The sequence below is a fragment of the Balaenoptera borealis genome, assembly GCF_965194805.1.
Source record: "Balaenoptera borealis genome assembly, chromosome: 5".
In the NCBI taxonomy this organism is placed as follows: Eukaryota; Metazoa; Chordata; class Mammalia; order Artiodactyla; family Balaenopteridae; genus Balaenoptera; species Balaenoptera borealis.
The window spans coordinates 137,594,620-137,615,883 of record NC_138862.1 but is presented as its reverse complement, the minus strand read 5'-3'; the positions used below and the strand labels follow the sequence as shown (position 1 = coordinate 137,615,883).

The following is a 21,264-nucleotide window of genomic DNA, read 5'->3' as shown; positions in this document are numbered from 1 at the left end:
AGAAGACCTAAATAGACATTTCTCCAAAGAAGATATACAGATGGCCAAGAAGCACATGAAAAGCTGCTCAACATCACTAATTATTAGAGAAATGCAAATCAAAACTACAATGAGGTATCACCTCACACCAGTTAGAATGGGCATCATCAGAAAATGTACAAACAACAAATGCTGGAGAGGGTGTGGAGAAAAGGGAACCCTCTTGCACTGTTGGTGGGAATGTAAATTGATATAGCCACTATGGAGAATAGTATGGAGGTTCCTTAAAAAACTAAAAATAGAATTACCAGGGGATCCAGCAATCCCACTACCGGGCATATACCCAGAGAAAAGCATAATTCAAAAAGACACATGCACCCTAATGTTCATTGCAGCACTATTTACAATAGCCAGGTCATGGAAGCAACCTAAATGCCCGTCGACAGACGAATGGATAAAGCAGATGTGGTACATATATACAATGGAATATTACTCAGCCATAAAAAGGAACAAAATTGGGTCATTTGTTGAGACGTGGATGTATCTAGAGACTGTCATACAGAGTGAAGTAAGTCAGAAAGAGGAAAACAAATATCGTATATTAACACATATATGTGGAACCTAGAAAAATGATACAGATGAACCGGTTTGCAGGGCAGAAATTGAGACACAGATGTAGAGAATAAACGTATGGACACCAAGGGGGGAAAGTGGTGGGGGGGTGGTGGTGGTGGTCGTGTGATGAATTGGGCGATTGGGATTGACCTGTATACACTGATGTGTATAAAACTGATGAGTAATAAGAACCTGCTGTATAAAATAAAATTCAAAAATTAAAAAAAAAAAAAAGAAAACCCACAGATGTGTGCTGTCCAGTTTGGTAGCTACCAGGCACATGTGGCCATTTAAGTTGAAATTAATTTGCATTAAATAAGATAAAATATGTCTTCAGAAGCCACATCTCAAGTGCTAATGGCTACTTGAGAGGCCAGCACAGAGATCGGACATTCCTATCATCATAGGAAGTTCTACTGGACAGTGCTGTGTAAATAATTCATTGTTGTCATATTATTGTGCAGTATATGATAGGAATGTCTGCATTTTATTTTTTATTCATAGTGAACTTTTAGATATGACCTCTGCGCAATATTTGCTTTTGTTTCCTTTCTCTGCCCTTAAGAAACCTCCATGAATTTTTAAAGTGTACAAGTCTTATCTGAGTTTTTGATCAAATTTAGTTATTATGTTATATTGTAGTGAGCAGCTTGAAATTAGACTAGTTTGAAAATGTTTTCTATATTAATAATATACAAAAGTGATTTTACAAAGTTGTTGGTTTGTTTTTTTTTGTTTGTTTGTTTGTTTTCTTTTTCTTATTTAAAGTCCATCTTCTGCACAGTTCTCGTTTTTGCGAGAAGTACTGCCTGTTCCCTCGTCCAACATTGATTGTCACACTTTACAAAGTTAAGATACCCTAAATGTTGGTATCTTTTATCTTTTACACAGTTTCCTCCAAGCCTCTTTTTTTTTTTTTTACTTAAATAAAAACCAAATTCCTCAGGGAAAGAAGATTTTTACAAGCAATTTCGGAGCAGAATTGATTTTGGTGTGTGTTAATGCAGACAATCTGCCCAGTGTTAAAATGTTACAGAGAAAAAAACCCACACAAGCTGCCACATTCGTGTGATCACACCAAAATAGCAGCTTGTATTTATATTTTCAGTCTCCTCGAGGTGGACTGCAGGCACACACGAATGAGTGGCTGTACTTGGTGTTGTGTTGTGATTTTATTTGATGCAGGCACAGTACATGCTTGTGCGTTCACGACCAGCCTTCGCATATGCACTTGTTCACAGCCGCGAAAGTGAAAACTACAACACAAGCCGCTCTCTGTGAGTTGCCGGCAACCTGTGTGTGTGTTTCCTAAATATTAAAGAGGCGGAGAAACAAATTTTCAGGAACACAAGAAACAATTCTTCCGTCAAATGGCCTGTAGTCCTTCCTCATTTGACAACACTTAAGGTAAAAACAAAATATTGGATTCTCGTGGTTGCATATATATATTTAGAAATGTGTGTTTTCCTGTACTGCTCATGTTTTTGATGTGTATTTTTCTCATTTCTGTTCCATTTAAGCATGCAGATTCTTACCACACATTTGTTCCAATTTATGGGATATTTTTAAACTTTAAAAAAATTTTGTAGTCTTTGAGTGAAAATATAGGTGTATTTGCTGCAGTCATGGTGCTTTGATTGGCGTCCTGGCGCTCCCTGTCTGTGGAATTCGGGAGCAGCGGTCCATGTAGTGGCAGCAGAGTTACATCACTCTGAGCAGCTGACCAGAAGAAGTTTTACTTTTGAGGTCCTCCTTGTTGTAAATTAAGCCAAAAATTTTTAGCACTATTTGTAGTTGTGGGTTCACATATTGATTATGAGAAGGTTAAAAAGTAAAGTCTGGGGGGGTGGCAAAGTAATGCCTCATCCTGAAACATTCCTAGCTGCCCTAGCCTGTACAGTAGGGTAACAGTATTATCAGAACTTTCACACATTTGGAATTGACACCGCTTAAGTACTTCAAGGGTAAATGCTTTCAATTGTTTTAAAATTTTTTCTTAATTGCTGAAAAAGTGCAAAATAAAGTCTGTATTTTCAGTGTGACAAAGCCTTGCACTTAAAGTGCATATTTCTATCTACCTATTTTTTTTCTTAATTTTTCACCTTTATGGTATCAGTAACAAGATTTTTTTTTTTTTTTTTTTTTTTTTTTTTTTAATTTGAGACAGAGCGGCAGTGGGGTAGAGGGCTTGCTATGTTAACTCAGGGCATTGGAGAACTAGAAAGAACCTTGGATGCAAACCTCTATTTGGATGGTGACAGATACCACTCCCTGAAAGTCCAGCCTCAGCTGCACTGTCCTCACTATCATTCTTTGATATTTCCTGTCATCCTAACCCTTCTGGTTTGTCTTCTCACCTGTATGATGATTTCAAATTCCCACCTTCCCTGTTAGGCTCTTGGAGATTTTTCTGCTATCCTCTTGGGCTGGATCACACCCTTGTCATCACAACAGATTCCTACTTTCTTTCTGTTCACCTCCAGTTTATGGCCTGTGAAAGCTATATGTTGCTTATATATTCATTAGTTGCAAAAAACAAAGGTAGCAGAACTGTGGTCTGGCCTTTGTTATGCTTTGCCTTTTCACCTCCAGTCCTTGAGTTCATGATTTCATTCTCATTTTTCATTGGTTTGTTTATTTGTAGGTTTGTAGATTCATTTACTCATTCAACAAATACTACTTGAAAAATTACTATGTAGCAGCTGCTATTCCGGACGTTGAGGATCCCGATAAGGAAAATAGTGCCTCTTCTGTTCAGTTGTAGACCCTGCGTATTTTATCGTAATATCTTCCTTTTAAAAATATCTGTAAAATGTCTACTTTCTCGCCTAGATTTTCTTAAGTACTTAGTTTTTCTGTTTTATATCTTTCATATTCCCCAGTACCCGGCAGCCATAATAGGCATTTGTGTCATTGGTAGTCATCTACTTAAGTCCTTTTATTTTGCAAACGCGTAAAGTTGAAGCTCAGAAAGAATGACTTAAGAAAATACAACTTGTTAACGGCCGAAATGGAAATAACACCTGGGACTCCAGGTCTTTCCACAGATCTGTAACATGTTATGTTAATCTGGTTTGCCTGAGTTTAACGCTTTTTCAGTTCTAGAAGCATTTGTCAAATTCTTCCTGTATGGAGAGCACTCTGTGGAGCACACAGGACATGAAAGCATGAGTGTTGTCTCAAATCTTATTCAGAAAGTTCTAGAGGTTCAATACATAGGTACTGTTTCTGCCCTCTGGGTTCATATGTTCTAATGTAGAGTTTCTCACCCTTGGGAGTATTGACCTTTTGGACCAATTAATTCTTTGTTGTGAGAGGCTGTCCCACGCAGTGAGGTGTTAAGCAGCAGCGTCCCTGACCTCTGGCTGCTGAAGGCTCCGTGGGGCATGGTTTTTAGATCTTTCCAGGGCATCAGGGTGTCTTGTCTGACAGGAGGGTTCTCTGATGCAGTGCTTTAGAGCTTTCTGAGATCTTAAAGTATTTTACATTCACACCCTTGGTTTCATCTTCAGACCTTGTTTTTCTGACGGTGTCTTACATTCGATCTTTGCCCAGAAGCAGTGTCTTAAGGCTTCATTTGTGACTAGAGAGGATGAGAAGGAGAACAGGTTGTATTTTCAAGCCCAGCAAGTCCCAGCACCTCTGTGTTGAGCAGTTCTTCCACGTTCCTCCTTTTCCGTTCTACTGTAAATAACAAGCAGCACCCGGCAGCAGCTTCAGCACTGCCTGGGCAGTCTCCTTGGCTAGATCACCCAGTGTATCAGGTACGTTTTCAGTATTCCAAACAACTAGAGGCTGCTGTGTTGTCAGTACATAATAAGGAATCTTTTCTCTCCACTTTTCTTGTGATGTTCTCCTCACTTTGATTTACGCCCTCACTGGCAGCCTCACGGGCTCTCTGGCTAATCGTCTCTTTCAGGTCCTTTAGTCTTTCACTGAGGTCTCTGCAAGGTCCTTCCAGCTGCTGTCCAGTCCTATAGACACCTCTACCACATATTTTATTGTTTTTTTAAAAACAGCCCAGTTTCAGGTATCCAAACCTCTGTTCATCATCTATTTGCCGTATAATACATCAACCAAAATGTAATCACTTGGAACTATAATCATGTATTGTATTTCATAGTTGCTGGAGATCAGGAGTTTGGGAGCAGCTGTGGTCCTGGCTCAGGGGTCTCTCCTGAGCTTGCAGTCAGGTGTCAGCTGGAGCTGCGGTCATGTGGGGTCCTAATGAGGGCTGGAGGACCCGTCCCTGTGGGTTCCTCTCCATGTGGGTCTCGCCATGGCACTGCTTAAGTGTCTTTTCTCCAGAGGATTCTTCCCCTAAAGCAAACAATCCAAGGAGGAAGGGCAGTGTGTTAAAGAATTGGCAGATGTATTTTTAAAACCACCACAATCCATATGTAGCTTCCCAAGTTTCCCAGATGACCTTTTCCATTCTGTCCGGCCGGAAGCGGAAATGTGGATGCGGCCTGATGGGGGCTGAGGGAAGTGTGAATTTTGTGGTCACATGTCATGGCCACTCCCATCCCAGTGGCCACAGGTCACTGAAGAGGATGCTGGGAAGTTCAGTCCGGCCATGTGCCTGGACTGAGGAGAAAGCAGATTTGGTTGAATAGGGGGGATGGTGAAATCATCAACCAACGTAGGGAGGACAGGAATAAAAAATATGTAGTGTGCGTCCTTTCATTTTATATCAAATTGCTCCTCTATGGTTTTTGCGTGTTTTTTTTTTTTTTTCAGTTTTCCTTGAATAAAACAACAAACCAGAGAAAGGTATTATAGTTATTTTGGTGTTTAATAGTATTCTAGGGAGTTTTCATCTGCTCATTTTAAGTTTTAGATGGATGCTGGTAGTGAAGTTCTGGTTCTAAAGTACCGACATAGCATCAGTTATTGTTCCTTCAAGCCCTCCTGTGCTGCTCCGTCCTCCTTCGTGACTATAAACCTTCCCTGAGGGCTTTATTTTTTCCCTTGGGGCATCTTATTGAATACTTGCAACTTCAGTAATTCAGCTGGGCCCAGTGCTTTGTCTGTTTTAATACTTCTAATTACCTAATTATGTACTATTATGCAGTGACAAAGCCCTTTGTCATTTCACTCCTTTCTTAAACCTTTTCTTGCTTAGGAAATGTTCTTTTTGTCTCTTTGTTGTCTGAGGAACTCTCCATCATAGACACCCCAGATATTTGCCTAGCTTCTCTTCATCCTCTGTCTGTGTTATGAGCGACCACAGCCCTGTGTGAAGTTTCTGCGTCTTTCCAGTTAGCTCCCATCAGGCACCTGGGTTCCTGGTTACTGGGTCTGACGTTGTTGTTTAGCTGTACTCCATCCCTCACCTCCTGACTCGTTCCCATATGCTGCAGTTGCATGGGAAGATATACAAAAGGCAAATAGAATAGTCGGGTTATCACAACCTACTTTCGTGACAGAATTAGTGCCATTTATCATTCATAGAGCTTAGATGTCTACAAGCATCCATGAGTAAATACAATGGAAACCAACTATGTTTTTCAAAATTATAGTGATCTGTACTTCAGGATAACTAAAAATTGGCAAGGGTAAATTTTTCTTTATATATATGTATTTTAGATAATAATGAAAGAAAAAAGGATAGAGTTGTAGTCTTGCCATCTTACCACCTCTAATGAATTAATACATCTAGGCAATGATCATCGATCATCACAGAAAGAGAGAGAAGCTAAAAATGTATGCCTCCTGATGGAAGTACACAGTACCATCTGTACCCGTTAGCTATTGCTGCATTGTAAACCACCCCAAAGCTTAAAAGAACAGCAGAATTAATTTTGTTGATGAACCTCCAACTTGGGTAGGGCTGAGCAGGCAGTTTGTCTCTGTGCCACATGGTGTTGGCCAGGCCAGCTTGAAGGTTAAGGACTGGCATCGTTGGAAGATGTGTTCACTTTCCTGCCTGGCTGTTGGAGCTGGCTCTCAGCAGAGACCTCTGGAGCTGTGGCTGGAACACCTCCCCACGGCCTCTCCTGTAGCTGCTTGACGTCCTAGCAGCACAGCGTCTGGGTTCCACGATGTGTCCAGACGGAGAGGCAGACAGAAGCTGTGTCGCAGCGTCACTTGTGCTGTCTTCTCTTTGTGAGAAGCTCGTCACTGAGGACAGCGCATCTGCAGAGGGAGGGAAGTTAGGCTCCTCCGCCTTTGTATGGGAGGAGTGCCAAAGAATTCGTGAACATGTACTAAAGCCACCGTGCCACCCATGAAGGTTTTTGTTGAAAGTTGAACCTGAACCTGATGAAGTCTCAAGACCTACCTACCAGTCTATAGGAAATACAGCGGGGGGGATAGGAATGTGTTACGTAACAAAATGGAGGAACAATAAGTAAAATTCAGAATGTGGGAAGTTTCTACAGGGTAAAGAGCCTGGTTTCTTTAACAAATACATTGTAAGAGAGAGAGGGAAGGGGAGAGAGGAAGGAAGGAAGGAAGGAGATGAAGGGAAGGGAGGGAGGAAGGAAGGAAGGGAGGGAGGGAGGGAAGGAGGGAGGGAGGGGCAAGTCTATGGAGTAAAAAACTCTTAAGAGATATATCAGCAAATTGCAGTGTAAATTCTTGGATCTTGATTGAAACAAACTGAAAAATTTTTAGGGAAATTTGAACTTTGATTGTATATTTGATTTAATCAATCGATTATTTTTATTAGTTATAGTGTTAAAGTGGTGCTATGGTTATGTTTTTAGAGAGTCTTTATCTTTTGGAAATACACACTGCAATATTATAGGTGTAGTGATGTCTCAGGTTTGCTTCAAAATGCAACATTGAGAGAGGAGGATATGTAAAAAAAAAAAAGAACTGATTAATGGTGAAGCTGGGTGATGGCTACTCTGCAATTCAGTCTACTATTGTCTCTTTATAAATGCTGGAATTTATAATGAAAGATTATAATGAAAAGATTATATATGAAAGATTTTAGATAATGAAAGATTTTTTTAAAACTTAAGTTGAAAACTATACTGCCTACGAATGTGGGGTTATTTCAAGATACAAACCAAAACGCAGACAGCAGACTTTTATATCTCTTGATGTTAGTTTGCACTGTGTAAAATTTGTCTATTTAATACCTGTACACATCTTGAGAGAGAAACTCCTGCATTTTAAATATTGATCAATTAAGTTAAAACTGAATTATCACCTTTTTTTTCCATCAGGTAAAAATGTTCGATGGTATTAGTCTAAATCACATCATGGAATACTTTAATATTAATTTGTCTTTGCTTTTTATCTCTATCAGAGTTTCATCCTCACCTGTTTACCGTCTCCACTTTCATTTCTGGCCAAATGCAGGAATTACTTCTCTTGACTTTCATTTTCTAATAATAATTTAGAATTTATCTTCAGTTCCCATTTATTGTGATTCTTTTCTCCTTTTACTTTCCTATCAGATAGTTTGACTTGACTGAATCATAGATGTCTCTAGCTTCAATCCTAAATTTTTTTTTCTCTATCTCATCTTTAATGAATATACTACCATTTCTCTTTTTTGCATGAAACTGTAGAGTCACTATTGATTTTTCAAAATCTTCACAGTTATTGACTCCAGCCTCGGTCTGTATTCTGTGATTTTTGTTATTGTCTCAAAACCAGATTTGCCTTTCCAGTGATATTCGGGTTAGACTACTGTTCAAATTACCTGCCCTGAATCAACACCAGATGTCAGGGAAGCTATTTTGAAACTTAAAACCTATCATCAAAGCTGCTTATCACTATTCCTAGAGAACCTACTCACTACTTTTCTCCCTTTTATTTCTGATTCCTATAGATGGAATGCCTTTTCACTTGAAGCCTGTTAATACGAAACCAAGTATTTGTTGTAGGAAATATGTTATTATTCAGGTATATTCATCAACCTTATGACCTAGGTTCTTCTGTGTAACTCTAAACTCATGGAATTTTACTTCAATGCATATCTCTGACACATTGTTTAGCAAAGCAGTTGGGAAGTACTGCTAACCTGCTAACTACCCAGATATACTGGAGCAGGTATTAATCTCTCTGCTTCCGTTCTCCTTACCTGTTACCTTCTGAACTGGACTCTTTCAGCTTATAACTTCTCTGAATGTCGTCTCTTTTTCCAGCTTCTGAAAATAGCATAAACTTTTGTTTCTTTTTTGGAACTCTTCTGAAATCTTCCCATGTTACTTGTTTGATGCGATGGATTCTTCACCAGAATTTGGAGAACACCTCACACTTTTCTAAAAAAGAGGATATCCTGAAACTTCCTAAACTGACCCTTCAGCATTGTAGACTAGAATTGTGGATGGTGTGCCATCACATAGATATGCTCTGCCTGCCTAATACGCGTTTTCAGTTGATTGGGTATTTGCTAAAAGTGGGTAATTTAAATTATCTACCTGCAATTTGATTCTTGTAGCTCTCTAGTTTTTAGTCTTGCGAGTGGTTAGTATGCATTTAAATGAAACTGTGAATTGATATGTAGTATAATTTACATTTTTAGTAGTAAGGTATTATATTCTTACTTTATATAGTTCATGGATATTTGTTACAAAGTGAATGTTGTAGGTTTTAGTACTTTCTCCCATAGTCCATTCAGACTGCAGTGACTGTAGGGAATCTGGTGTTGCCAGTGTTCATAGACAATTTCCAAAGCATAGTTATGGAAGGGGACACACAAAATCACTCAGCCGTGTGATCTGTCCAGATCCTGGGACAGGAAGCCTACTTCACGACGGGGCTAGATTTAAGTCATCTGATGAGGAAGGAGGGGAAACAATTTCATCTCAGAAGGGTTACTCTGTTTTTACTTTAGTGACTAAGTTTTCCCAAGAAATTTCTTCTCAGCATTTTATTAACTACTTACCTATCTTTCATCCTGATTACTCTAATTTGGGAAGTAAGCCTACTTCACGACAGGGCTAGATTTAAGTCACCTGATGAGGAAGGAGGGGAAACAATTTCATCTCAGAAGGGTTACTCTGTTTTTACTTTAGTGACTAAGTTTTCCCAAGAAATTTCTTTTCAGCATTTTATTAACTACTTACCTATCTTTCATCCTGATTACTCTAATTTGGGATATTTGACTATCTAAAAGTTTTAGCAGCTTTCTTTTGTCCCAAATAAGTCATTTAACAAGTTTTTCTGTTTCTTTCCTGCTTCAGTGCATTTGACACCTTTCTGGAACTTATAGTTATTATTCTTGCTCTGCATCTGCTCTCAGGTAATTTCTCTCCTCTGTAGGAGCCGTGGTCACTTGTGCCTAGTCAGGCTCCTGAGCTTGAGTGTGGGCTGTCTGGAGGGCCATCACATTAAGATTTATGCATGGACTTGAGATAACCTTGTTCAGGCCCATGGGCTGTTGATTACCGGCCCCCCAAAGAGGGGCTTCCTTGCTGGTAGAGAGCAGGTCAGATACCTGTGTCTGGGGACAAACTGTACATCCAAGGGAATTTCAAGCAAAAGTCAAATGAACAGATGAAGATGAAACAGGCTGTAATTTATTATAAAAATTAGGCCCAGGAAAGAGATGCTTCACAAACCATTAGCATAGTCCACCCAGGATCCCAGCCTGAACTGGAGAGAAAGTTCTAACTCTCACAGGGTGCCCGGAGAGGATCAGAAGGAAGCAGAAAATAGCAGAGGTCGCCAGAAATAGGAAGCAGTAAACCATCAGAAATTGAATAAAATAACCATTGCTGCCTTCACGAGACTAACGAAGGAGCATTTTTCTGTTTCCTTGATGCCCTGTGCATCCGTGCTCTAGGTGCTCCTCCTTTTCAGCCTCTTGCATATTACATATTCTCGTCTTTTCTAGTTCCAAAGCCACCTCATTCACATCTTCATCACCTAAAGTACCAGCACTCAGAGACTAGCAGTCACCTCTCTCCCTGAACGCCTGCTGCCAGGCGCTGTTCTTGGTGCTTTCACGTTATTTCATCTTGATCACAAGATCAGTATTATTATCCCTACTTATAGATGAGGCCGTTAAGCAGCCATTTACTCAAGGTCACACAGCCAGCAATTACGCAACAGGAATCTGAACTCCGGCTTTTCTTCTCAACCTCAGTATAATGTCCTCTTATCTCCTTCCTGCACTCTCTCCTCCTGCAGGCTTATTCCACTTAGAGTTACTCAAATACTGTCTTCTTTGGTACTTCCCTATTCAGAAATATAGAGTCACTCTGTTGCTTTTCCTCAGTTGTAAATACTGAATTCAAAGCTCTTTTCTGCACCTCCCACCTTTTCTTCTGTCCTGTTGTCCTGCTGCCAAGTGGCAGTACTTCACGGAAGTATTGATAACTTTCCTTTTCATTACTAATACCATACAGTGCTCTACATTTGGAATACTCTTTGCCTTCTGTGTCTTCATAGCTTTCCTTCTGATTTGGTTACTTTTCCCACACATGTTCCATGTTCCTCCTCTCCTATAAATTCTTGTTCAAACCTTTTGTGATTGAACCCATTTGACTGCTTGTTTCTAGATGACATTCCTTCTTCCCTTATAGGCTCGTCTCTTGGTATTCATAGGAGATTAGTTCCAGGACTCCCGCAGATACCAAAATCCATGGATGCTCAACTCTCTTGTATAAAATGGAGTCATATTCTCATATAATCTGTGCATATCCTCTCATATACTTTAAATCATCTCTAGATTTCTTATAATACCTACTACAATGTAAATGCCATGTAAATGGTGGCTGGCATGCTGGCAAATGCAAGTTTTGCTTTTTGGAACTTTCTGGAATTGTTTTTCCCCAAACATCTTTGATCCACGGTTGGTTGAGTCTGCAGATTCGAAACCCAGGGATCCACAGGGTTGACTGTATATTCACTGTGTATTGCACTGCTCTGTATTTGTTCTTTGGGTTGTTGCAGTCGTAAATTCTTGCATTATAAACAACTATTTAAGCTCCTTTCAGGTGGATACTCTTGCCCTTTTGTATTTCACATTACCTCAAAGCACCTGGTAGAATTTTTGATCCAGAAATCATTTAAGCAATACTGACTAACTCGGTCCATTTGAAGTCTATGTTTTAATCAGATAAAACTAATGGTGTGGTCATGTATAATAATTTAAATCATGATATTTGCATCAAAAAAAAATAGGATAATCATTTTTTTTCACAAAGTTGGTACTTACAAAATCACAGTATACCAAATGGGGTAAAACAGAGCAATCCCCACACCAAATGCACAGGCTATAATTTGTTTTGCTTAAAAACTGTTGTATTCATCATGCATATGATGACATTTACATATGAAGACATTTGAAATATGTAGATGTTGAAGGGTATCCAGTAGTTTCCCTTTTTCTTGCCCTTTTTTCTTTAACACATGAGTCCCACCTATGGCATAAGTTGCTTGACAAATACAGACTTGTACTAAAACCAAAAGCCGCCCATGGCACCTCTCAGAGATGAGAATTTGAGGGTAATTCTTGGAATTGTGCTAGTCGATTTCAATCCTGTGTTTTCTTTTTTCAGGTTTCCTGAAATGCAGTTTTTCCAACAAGAAAATGTGAGAAAAATTCTTACAGATGTTCTTTTCTGTTATGCTAGAGAAAACGAGCAGTTGCTTTATAAACAGGTAATGAAAATATCGTACAGGTGGCATCCATTGACTCAGAATTTTCTATACAGCTTGACAAATGATAGAGCAATAACGTAGCCTTTATTGTATCCAAAGTTGCATCATAATAGTAAAGCAATCAAAGAGCTGCTTGTCAGCTGCATGGTGAGAAAGGTAAGCTCATTGACGCACATATGCTTCTTCCTTATTATAAGACATTCCACCAAATTGTCTTCTATGAGGCATTCAATCTTTGCTTTCAACTTTTGGGAGTTTGTTTATAAACAGCATCTTTGAAGGCAATCTAGTAATAAAACTTTTCAGAGTTGTATATATAAATATTGTTTTTAAGTACAGCATTTATAAATATCTGGCATGTCATGTAGAGAATAATCAAATGTCCTTTTACTCTTCAAAATCTACCAGTAATAAAACTGCAGAAAGTTCCTTTAAACTTTCTGAAATTTATATGATACTCTTGTGATCTTGATGTTTAATTCATCTCGTTATTAAAGAAGATTATTGGATTATGTTTATTCTTTTCAAAATGTAAATTTTTTATTTAATACATAAAGAAGTATCTAGGTTTGCACTTAACCTTATGGGGTTCCAATAAAAGTACGCAAAGTTAGATATTTTTATGTATTTCTCAAAATGCATATTAAGTGAGAATTCAAACTATATTAATATATTCTCCAACAATCCAAAGTTATGACATCCAACTGATGACAACCCAAATTCAGTGTAATATAACAGAAAACACCTGCATGGTGAGAGCAGTGTATTTAATTTGAGATAAACTTGATTCGTTTAAAGATAATAAATCAAGTCATATTACAGTTGTCCTAAATAATGTATTTGTTATTGTATACATAGAATATCCAAGGGAACTAATTTTATCTTAGTTTCGATACTAGTAATATGTCTTTATATTAATTACATGGTGATATTTAGCTTTTAGAAAGGGAAATGGAAAAATATATCCTACTCATAATGGCAACCAAAACTATAAAATGTCTAAAAAGAAATGTAATAATATAGAAACAAAGGTATATGAAGAAAACTATAAATGTTATTGGAGCAAGAGTTGAATAAATAGAAAAGTGATAACGTATTTTTAGGTGGGAAGACATTAAGTAAAAATATTACTTCTTCCCAAATTAATATATAAGTGTGTTATCATTCCAGTGGTAGTCTAAGTGAGAGATATGGTTTTTAAAAACCGGGCACAGTGATTTTAAATTTCATGCCAAGAAGCTTTATAGTCATTTTAATGGTGATAATACAGCTTAGTGGTTAAGAGCACTGGCTCTAGACTCAGATTCCTTGATTTGAATCTCGGCTCCAACACTTTAAGTAGCTACCTTGTCTTAGACAATATGCACATGTAACTTTTCTAATCCTTAGTTTTGTTGATGAGGGCAATAATAGTATTGACTTTGTAGAGTTAAAAACATGTAGTGCTCATTATGAGTTCATGTTGGTAGCTGTGATGGTGATCATTGCTACAGTCAGTATTAAATATGTTGGAGCTGCCACAGAATTCAGGGGAAGGGGAGAATGGCACAGGGAGATCTGAAAACTGTTATAAATGTTCTGTGATCAAACCAATGTGACAGTAATGTGGGAACTGAGAAATAGATCAGTGGAACAAGCTAAGAACAGGTTCAGTTGTAAATGAGATCTTCATATAAGATAGGACGTTTTCTTTCAATGGGAAAAGGATATTGACTTGCTGTATTTGGCTTTCCATTTAAAAAAGATTAAATTATACCATTATTGGGAGAAGAAATTCCAGATGGAGTAAAAATATAATTATAAAAACTAAAATTACATAAAAATTCTGGAAAAAACATTTAGGAGAATTTTTTTTATAATCTCAGGGTAGGAAAGGTCTTCCCAAGCAAGACAGGCTATTCAGGTCAGATATAAAGTGCGAAGACCAAAAACAAACCAAAAAGGAGACTGGGAGAAAATAAATCTCAATCAGTATAGGATTTTTTGGAAGCAAATAACAGAAAATTCCATTCAGATTGACTTACAGTCTAAGGATGTTATTAACACACTTTGTAAGAAGTCTGGGGGCAGAATGGTTCTGCAGCATTTGTTAGTTCAGTACCTCAGGCTCTTCACCAATGATCCAGGTTTACTTCTGTTTTTCTCTTCTCCTCTTCTCATTGTGTTGGCTTTTGTCATCAAGCCTGTCTCCTCAGTGTGTCCTCTTCTCTTTCAAATATTTGGAAATATCTCACAGTGAAAGATTTGATGATAACGAATCAAGTCGGAATAAAATTATCCCAAGTTATGCATTTGTTTCCCCTTTTTCTTTAGAGAAAGAAAAATCTAGATTCAGGAAATCTTATAATAATGGAAACAAGTTCCATGGACAAGGAACCAAAACATCGTAACTGCACCGTCCACCGTTTGTGAGGCACGCAGCCCACTGCATTTGTGAGGAAGACTATGAACAGATCAGGCTCTTGATAATTTAGACAAAGTCTATCAATTACTGAATAGGAAAGTATTATTAATTTACTCCTGGGTATCACTTTCTAAGATTTAAATTACTCCCTGTACATGTTAAAAATTCTATAGATTCTTTACCTAGGAATAATCTCTTGCTGTAAAAGGACTGACTATTTGAGCCAGATCAAATTTAAGAAAAAACCTTGCGTTTCATCACAAGCTGTTAAAGCTATTATTTTGTACTAGGTGACACCCCGTTTAACATCGACCATATTGTTAATAGTTATGGGATTTTATTGAATTAATGAGACTGTTATCATGTAGTAGAATGTCTTGCTGAGTTAATTGAAACTGCAGAGATTATATAAATGGTATTAATGAACTTTGACTGCCTGATGCCTCAGCTTTAATAAAGACTGCTTGGTGGGCTAAATGAACACAGGCAGATAAAAGAACAGGTTCAATTTTGTGAGCCTACAGGCTGTTGATGAGGAAGACTTTGTTACCTTTCTTTTCAACTGGCATGAGTTTGGAGTGCAGTGACTACTAAGGATCCAGCAGGGAAAAAGTCTGTAAGCAAGCAGAAATGCTGATGGTGTGGATGGAAGTAAAATACACATTTTGGGAACCAAGAAGTATACCAACAATACATTCTTTTTCATTATGCTTTATCAGATTTACAGCATATTGAATTTATGATCATTCTTTCCAGATAGTTCTCTTTTCCTTTAAAGATGTCTATTTGCTTGCCACTTGCCACTTGTAATTATTAATCAGGTTTTTACTAGTCTAGAATTGAGAGTAAAACCAGTAATCTCTTACAAGTCTATTCGAGAAAAATATCCCTAGTTTGGTTGGAAGTCAACACTGAATGTGTAAAAGATTGTCTTAATGGTATTCAGGGGACTCTTAATTTCCATTACACAAAAAGCACTTATTTATTGATGGGAAATGTTGAAATATAATTCAGGATGATTCTTTTCCATTTTTCATCTTATCGTACGTAGTTCAGCTTTTACCCTTGTGTTGATAAATGAAACATCTACCCCTCACTATATTGAGTGGAAGCTATTTCATTCATTCAGTCACTATGCAGTGAGCACCTTGTATGTGCTGAGCCTGTAGTAGGAGCTGGGTTTGTCTATGTATGTATGTACATATATATATACATATATGTATCACTTGTCCCAGTTTATAACCTACAGTACTTCTGTGCTCATTTTATTATTGTGTGTCTTGCTGTTTAGACTGCAGGCTCCATAATGGTCAGGAGTTTGCCCACTCCATTCACTTTTGTGTTACCAGCATGTCATAGGTAGTTAATAGATAATTTTTGGAATAAATGAAGGTGAATGATGCATGAGCAAATGGAGAATCTGGAGAAAGGAGTGTCACAGAAACTAGAGGGAAGAGAATGTTCAGGGAAGGTGAGAAGATACATTTAGGCAAGAACCGTTTCGTATTAAACCAGCCTTAATTAGTTAGAACACATACTGCAGGGAAGAGTTCTATTCAGAAGATCACTGCCGCCACCACCACCAACACCAACAACCAAAGCCTAGTCAGAAACCTAATAAAAACAATGCAGTTCCACATATTTTTGGATTGGAAGATCTGGTGTTCTTAAAGAAGTCTGTTTTCTTCGAGTTAATTTTAATGCAATGGCAATAAAAATTTTGTTTAGCATTTTATGTAACTAAATTACATTTTCATTTGGATGAAAAGTTGTTAGAATAGGCAAGATAATTTTGAGAAAAAGAATAGAAAATATGGGGAAATGGAGTATTTTACAGCTCAAGTCATTACAGTACTAAAGTTCCTGTTAAGAGTACATAAACCAATGGAATACCAATAAAAACTCAGAAAAAATGAGAGCTAAATATTCAGCTTATGATAAAGATGACATTTCAGAACTCTTGGGAGAAGATGGATTATTCAATAAATGGTGATTATTCAATAAATTAGTTTAACACTTTGGGAAGGAAAAATACATATTATTCTTCAGGGCAAAATTAAATACCAGATGGGTAAAGAATTAGCTGTAAAAAAGAAACCTGTATATTTAATCTAATCTCAGTATGAGGAAGGTCTTTTTGGCATAAAAGCAAAATAAGAAATCATGAAAGATGATTTATTGATTTGACTGTTTTAAAGTATACAGCTTTACTATGACATAATCAAAATTAAAAGGCAAGTTATAAACGTGGGAAAGTATTTGTAACAAAAATAACTAAGGGTTAATTTCCTGAATTGCTGAAGAACTATTACAAATCATCAGGAGAAGGGAGACTCTTCATTAGGAGAAAATGGGCAATTCATTAAATAAAAATGACCACTGAAATGTTTGTGTTCAACCTCACTAGCATTTAAATAAGTTAAAACAATTATTTGACTGTAAAATTTGACAGTATTTTTAAAAAACGCTACAAATAAAGGTGAGGGTATGTGAAGTGGTGATTTTTATGCCCTAAAGTGAGGGAATTATTTCTAAAGGGCAGGTTAATTATATATATCAAATGTCTTATTAACTCATTTACCCAGAAATTTTACTTCTAGGGACTTTATCCTAAGGAAATTATCAGAAATAAGCAAAAAAGATTATTGCAAAGATATCTATCGCAGTTTTAATTTTTCTTTCTTTTCTCTTTTGGCCTTCTTTCCCTTCCTTCCTGCCTTCCCTCCTTCCTTTGTTTTTGTTTTAGATATTCTGTAGTTCTGTGCAATAAGTAACTATTACTTTCATGATTAAAATTATGTCACTTGGTCTTTGGGATAATTTGAGATTATTCTAGAAGATAAACCCCTCATAATGATTTTAAAGCACATTAGCAACACTTAATTCCATTCTTTATGGGTGTGTACCAAGTTCTTCTAAGGAATAGTCTTTTCAAGATTTGTTTAGTAGGAGACGGTCACCTAAAAAAATTGAAGTGATGTGTGGTAATTTGTCCCAAATCACAAGTAAATTGTCAATGGATCATAAATTATTTTGTAAAAATGGAATTAAGTCCTTCTCATTCAAGGCTAGTGATAACTTATAAATGAACTCTGATAGAGTTTCCTTTTGTATTACTTTATGATAATAACTAGCGTCCTACGAACAGCACAGAGCTGCCAGACTGTGCAGAGGTCCGTGTGGCTGTCCTTCCATTACAGGAGATTTTGTCTAATCCCATTGGCAAAAACTCTCTCTTCTCTCGGCTTCAGTATTTTATTGTTATTTCCTGTAGAGGCGGGGTTTTGTCTTCTTTTTTTGTAAAAGATCATCGTAGGCAAAAGGAAAATAGTGACTCACTTTAAGAGGCAGAAAAGAGTACAGTCCATTTTTAACTTGCTAAAATATGTTTTTGATGCCTAAGTAGGGAAAAAAATCTTAACTAACAAGGCGGGTCACTGATGTGGAATATCTTATTTCCTCACAAGAATGGATAAATAATGGATTTTTATAATACCCTTTGAAAGGCAACTTAGTACCTAATATACCTTTTTGTTTCTATGCCTATGTATGTAATCCACAGGTGAACACAATATAAGGAAAAAGAAAGTTGTGTTGGTGAAATCACTAAATGAATTGAAAAGTAACCTTGTAGTTGAAGTAGACAGGAAAAAAGAATTATGGCCATCTTGGCTTAAACATGTTGAAACTCGTACTTTAAAAACTTTGTTTTCTCTCATACCTGCTAAAGGTTGTTTCTTTTATTATCCAACATTTCCAGCTAGCTGACTTCAGCTCTTCCTAAATCTACAGACATCCTAATTTTGAGCCATTATATAATGAAAACATTGGATGTAATTTCCTTAGGTCTACAGTTCTTAGTTGCCCTTCTTACTGCAGATCTTTATACTGTAGCATATGATTATAATTTGCATAAATGAAATTCATATTTATGAGTACACATCCTGAAGCAACTGACAGGTGCAAGGTTGTCTACCATGCCGATTTATTGTTTGTTGTGTCATTTAAAAGAGAGCTGCTCTCCATGTTTTAAAGAAGAATACCTGCTGTGGTAGAATTGGAGTCAAGTTCTAAAACTAAATAAAATCTCACTTTGTAGGTTTTTATGTTTATGCTCTTCTGTATAATATGAAAATACCTGGGATGGGGATCAGCTGCAGAGGCTCTTAGCTGAGCCCGTTCTGTCCACCAGTGGAGTCTGGACACGCCCCCGTCCCTTTCTCTATTTCAGGGCATGCACGAGCTGTTGGCTCCAATGGTCTTCACCCTCCACTGCGACCACCAAGCCTTTCTTCATGCCAGCGAGTCTGCACAGCCAAGGCAAGTTTGTATATGAGCTCCATCTATTTTGTCAGCCCTGCTGTAATCCTTTTTTAACCTCAACACCTTTTATATTGAAGGTATTTTGTAAATTGTAAACATTGGGTTGTGTTTCACGTGCCTCATTATTAATTCCACTTAATAACTGTAATCCCATTTCAGCTATGGGGCAAACTTGGAATTCTTAATATCTTTGCAAGTCTTAGAGCTGTACCAAAGGAAGACATGTAACTGATGGATCAAGAAGAGGAAATTTTTGTTGTAATGGCAAAGTGCTGATGATTGTTAATATTCATACGTTCTATCCTCCAGTGACCCATTCTTTCACAGTAAGCTGTAAGAGAACCTCATGTGTGAGACATTTTGTCCTCACCAGACTCAGTTCAGTTCATAAATAGAACAGTCCCCCAAAGCACCCCAGTATAAAGAAACAAAATGACTTCTCATGTTTTTGAGATACAATTACTGAAGTTATTTGCTGGAGATAATAAATTAGTATATCCTGTATTTAACTTAGGCCGATTGTTAGAATTTATTTTCTAACTTAAGATACCCTAACTAGATGGGCCAGAGAGGCAGCCGGGAAGCATCTTGGGAATGGAGAGCTGAGGGATTATAAAACTTCCTCAGGAATATTCCACAGGCTAGCCTCTCTCTGTGCCGAAAATAACGGATTAACATAATATTTCATGTGTTTATCTGTATGATCTTTAGTCATCAAATGTAGCCATCCATTTTGCTGAACATATATTATGGCATTTGTCAAATCAACTTTTGTTTACTATATTGTAGATTAGTATTTTGTAGTCCCTTTGAGTTTTTCTAATTATACTAAATTTGTTGGATCTGACTATAGTAGCCATATCTTAGTTGCTGTTGCCTCAGTTATTCTGAAGTATGATAAGGTTGCAGTTAGTATCAGGATCCTGTTTTCATGCCAGTTTTATCTTTTTAAAAACACATATGCAGAATATACCCCGTAGGAAAGTATACATGATTGCAAATTGCTTTTTAAAAAAATAGCTTTTAAATGAGTTCTACATGCTTCTTTAACTGTTTCAATCCTCTATAAAGTAAAAGCAGCACTAAAATAGATTTGGAAGAGGTGCTGTCACTGATTAATTGATGTTAAAACATAATAAAAATAGAAGCCATTGAAAGAAAATAAATTACTGTTTTAATATGGGATATTTGACCAGTAACTATATATTTTCTGTTTCGTTTTTGGACAAGTGATAAATTGTGGAATAATTAGTCGATTCTAGATCAGGCGCATTCAGGGAATGTATTGTCACATTCACTTTTGTTATTTGGAACAATTAGATAGTTGCCTCGTTGTGGTACAGACAGGCAGCTAATTTGTTTTTGATCTTTATAGAAAGAAAGGATTTCATTTGTTAATGGAGTTGCTCTTTTTATTAAAAAAAGGCTAACTTTTTTTCATTTACACATTATATGAAAGTTGGCTTATGAGTATAGAATAAGGCAACCTCTGCATCGCCTTCAATTAAAAAATTACACATTCTGATTGACTGTATCGCTTTTTTAAGTGAGGAAATGAAAACTCTCTTGAACCCTGAGTATCTGGAACATGATGCCTAGTAAGTACAAAAACTTTCTGTTTTTATTTTTTTACGCCATTTTTACTTTAATGAAGATTTAACATTGGCGTTATATTATTTTTCTAATTTTTAGTGCAATGTTCTCACAACTTATGGAAACTGCTGAACCTTGGTTTTCTACTTTTGAGCATGATGGTCAAAAGGTAAATCTTACAGTACAGATCTTTTCAATATATTTGAGGGAACAAATGATTTCAGTAACAACATAGAGAATAAAAGCCATTATTATCACTATAAAAAAATGAAAATATAAGGATACCTGTGGAGTAAGTTTGAACTGGGGGTCTAAATCATATCTCTAATTATTGACAGAGTTACAAAGGTAATATAAAAATTTTCATATAAATAAATAGAAACTTTCTTTTATATGTGTGTATATTATGCATGCAATATAATTTCCTAAAAACTATTACAAACTTTGAATGAAAAGAGTATTTATCTACTTGATCTGTGCTGTCCTGGTGAGTTGATAGGCACGGAAGTATGTAGATAAACTCTGTGTCAAATAGGTTGTTTTGCTTTTACTAATGCATCACTAAATTGAATTTATATGTTTAGCATCAATACCATTTATCCTTACTTTCTCTTACCCTTATTCTTTTTTTTTTTCCTAATAATTTTTACTGGCGTACAGTTGATTTACAATGTTGTGTTAGTTTCAGGTGTACAGCAAAGTGAATCAGTTATACATATACATATATCCACTCTTTTTTAGATTCTTTTCCCATATAGGCCGTTACAGAGTATTGAGTA

General features: G+C 36.8%; 1 protein-coding gene across 20 annotated transcripts in view; it reads left to right on the top strand.

The window, feature by feature from the left end:
- Positions 1–21,264, top strand: part of TBC1D5 (TBC1 domain family member 5) — a 530,543-nt gene that overhangs the window by 295,698 nt on the left and 213,581 nt on the right. For all 20 annotated transcript variants that reach the window (XM_082392668.1, XM_082392665.1, XM_082392670.1 and 17 more), the window contains 4 exons: positions 12,063–12,165; positions 18,801–18,889; positions 20,440–20,490; positions 20,585–20,654. In XM_082392668.1, the coding sequence (XP_082248794.1) occupies positions 12,063–12,165; positions 18,801–18,889; positions 20,440–20,490; positions 20,585–20,654 (313 nt within the window). The remainder of the gene's footprint in view (positions 1–12,062; positions 12,166–18,800; positions 18,890–20,439; positions 20,491–20,584; positions 20,655–21,264) is intronic.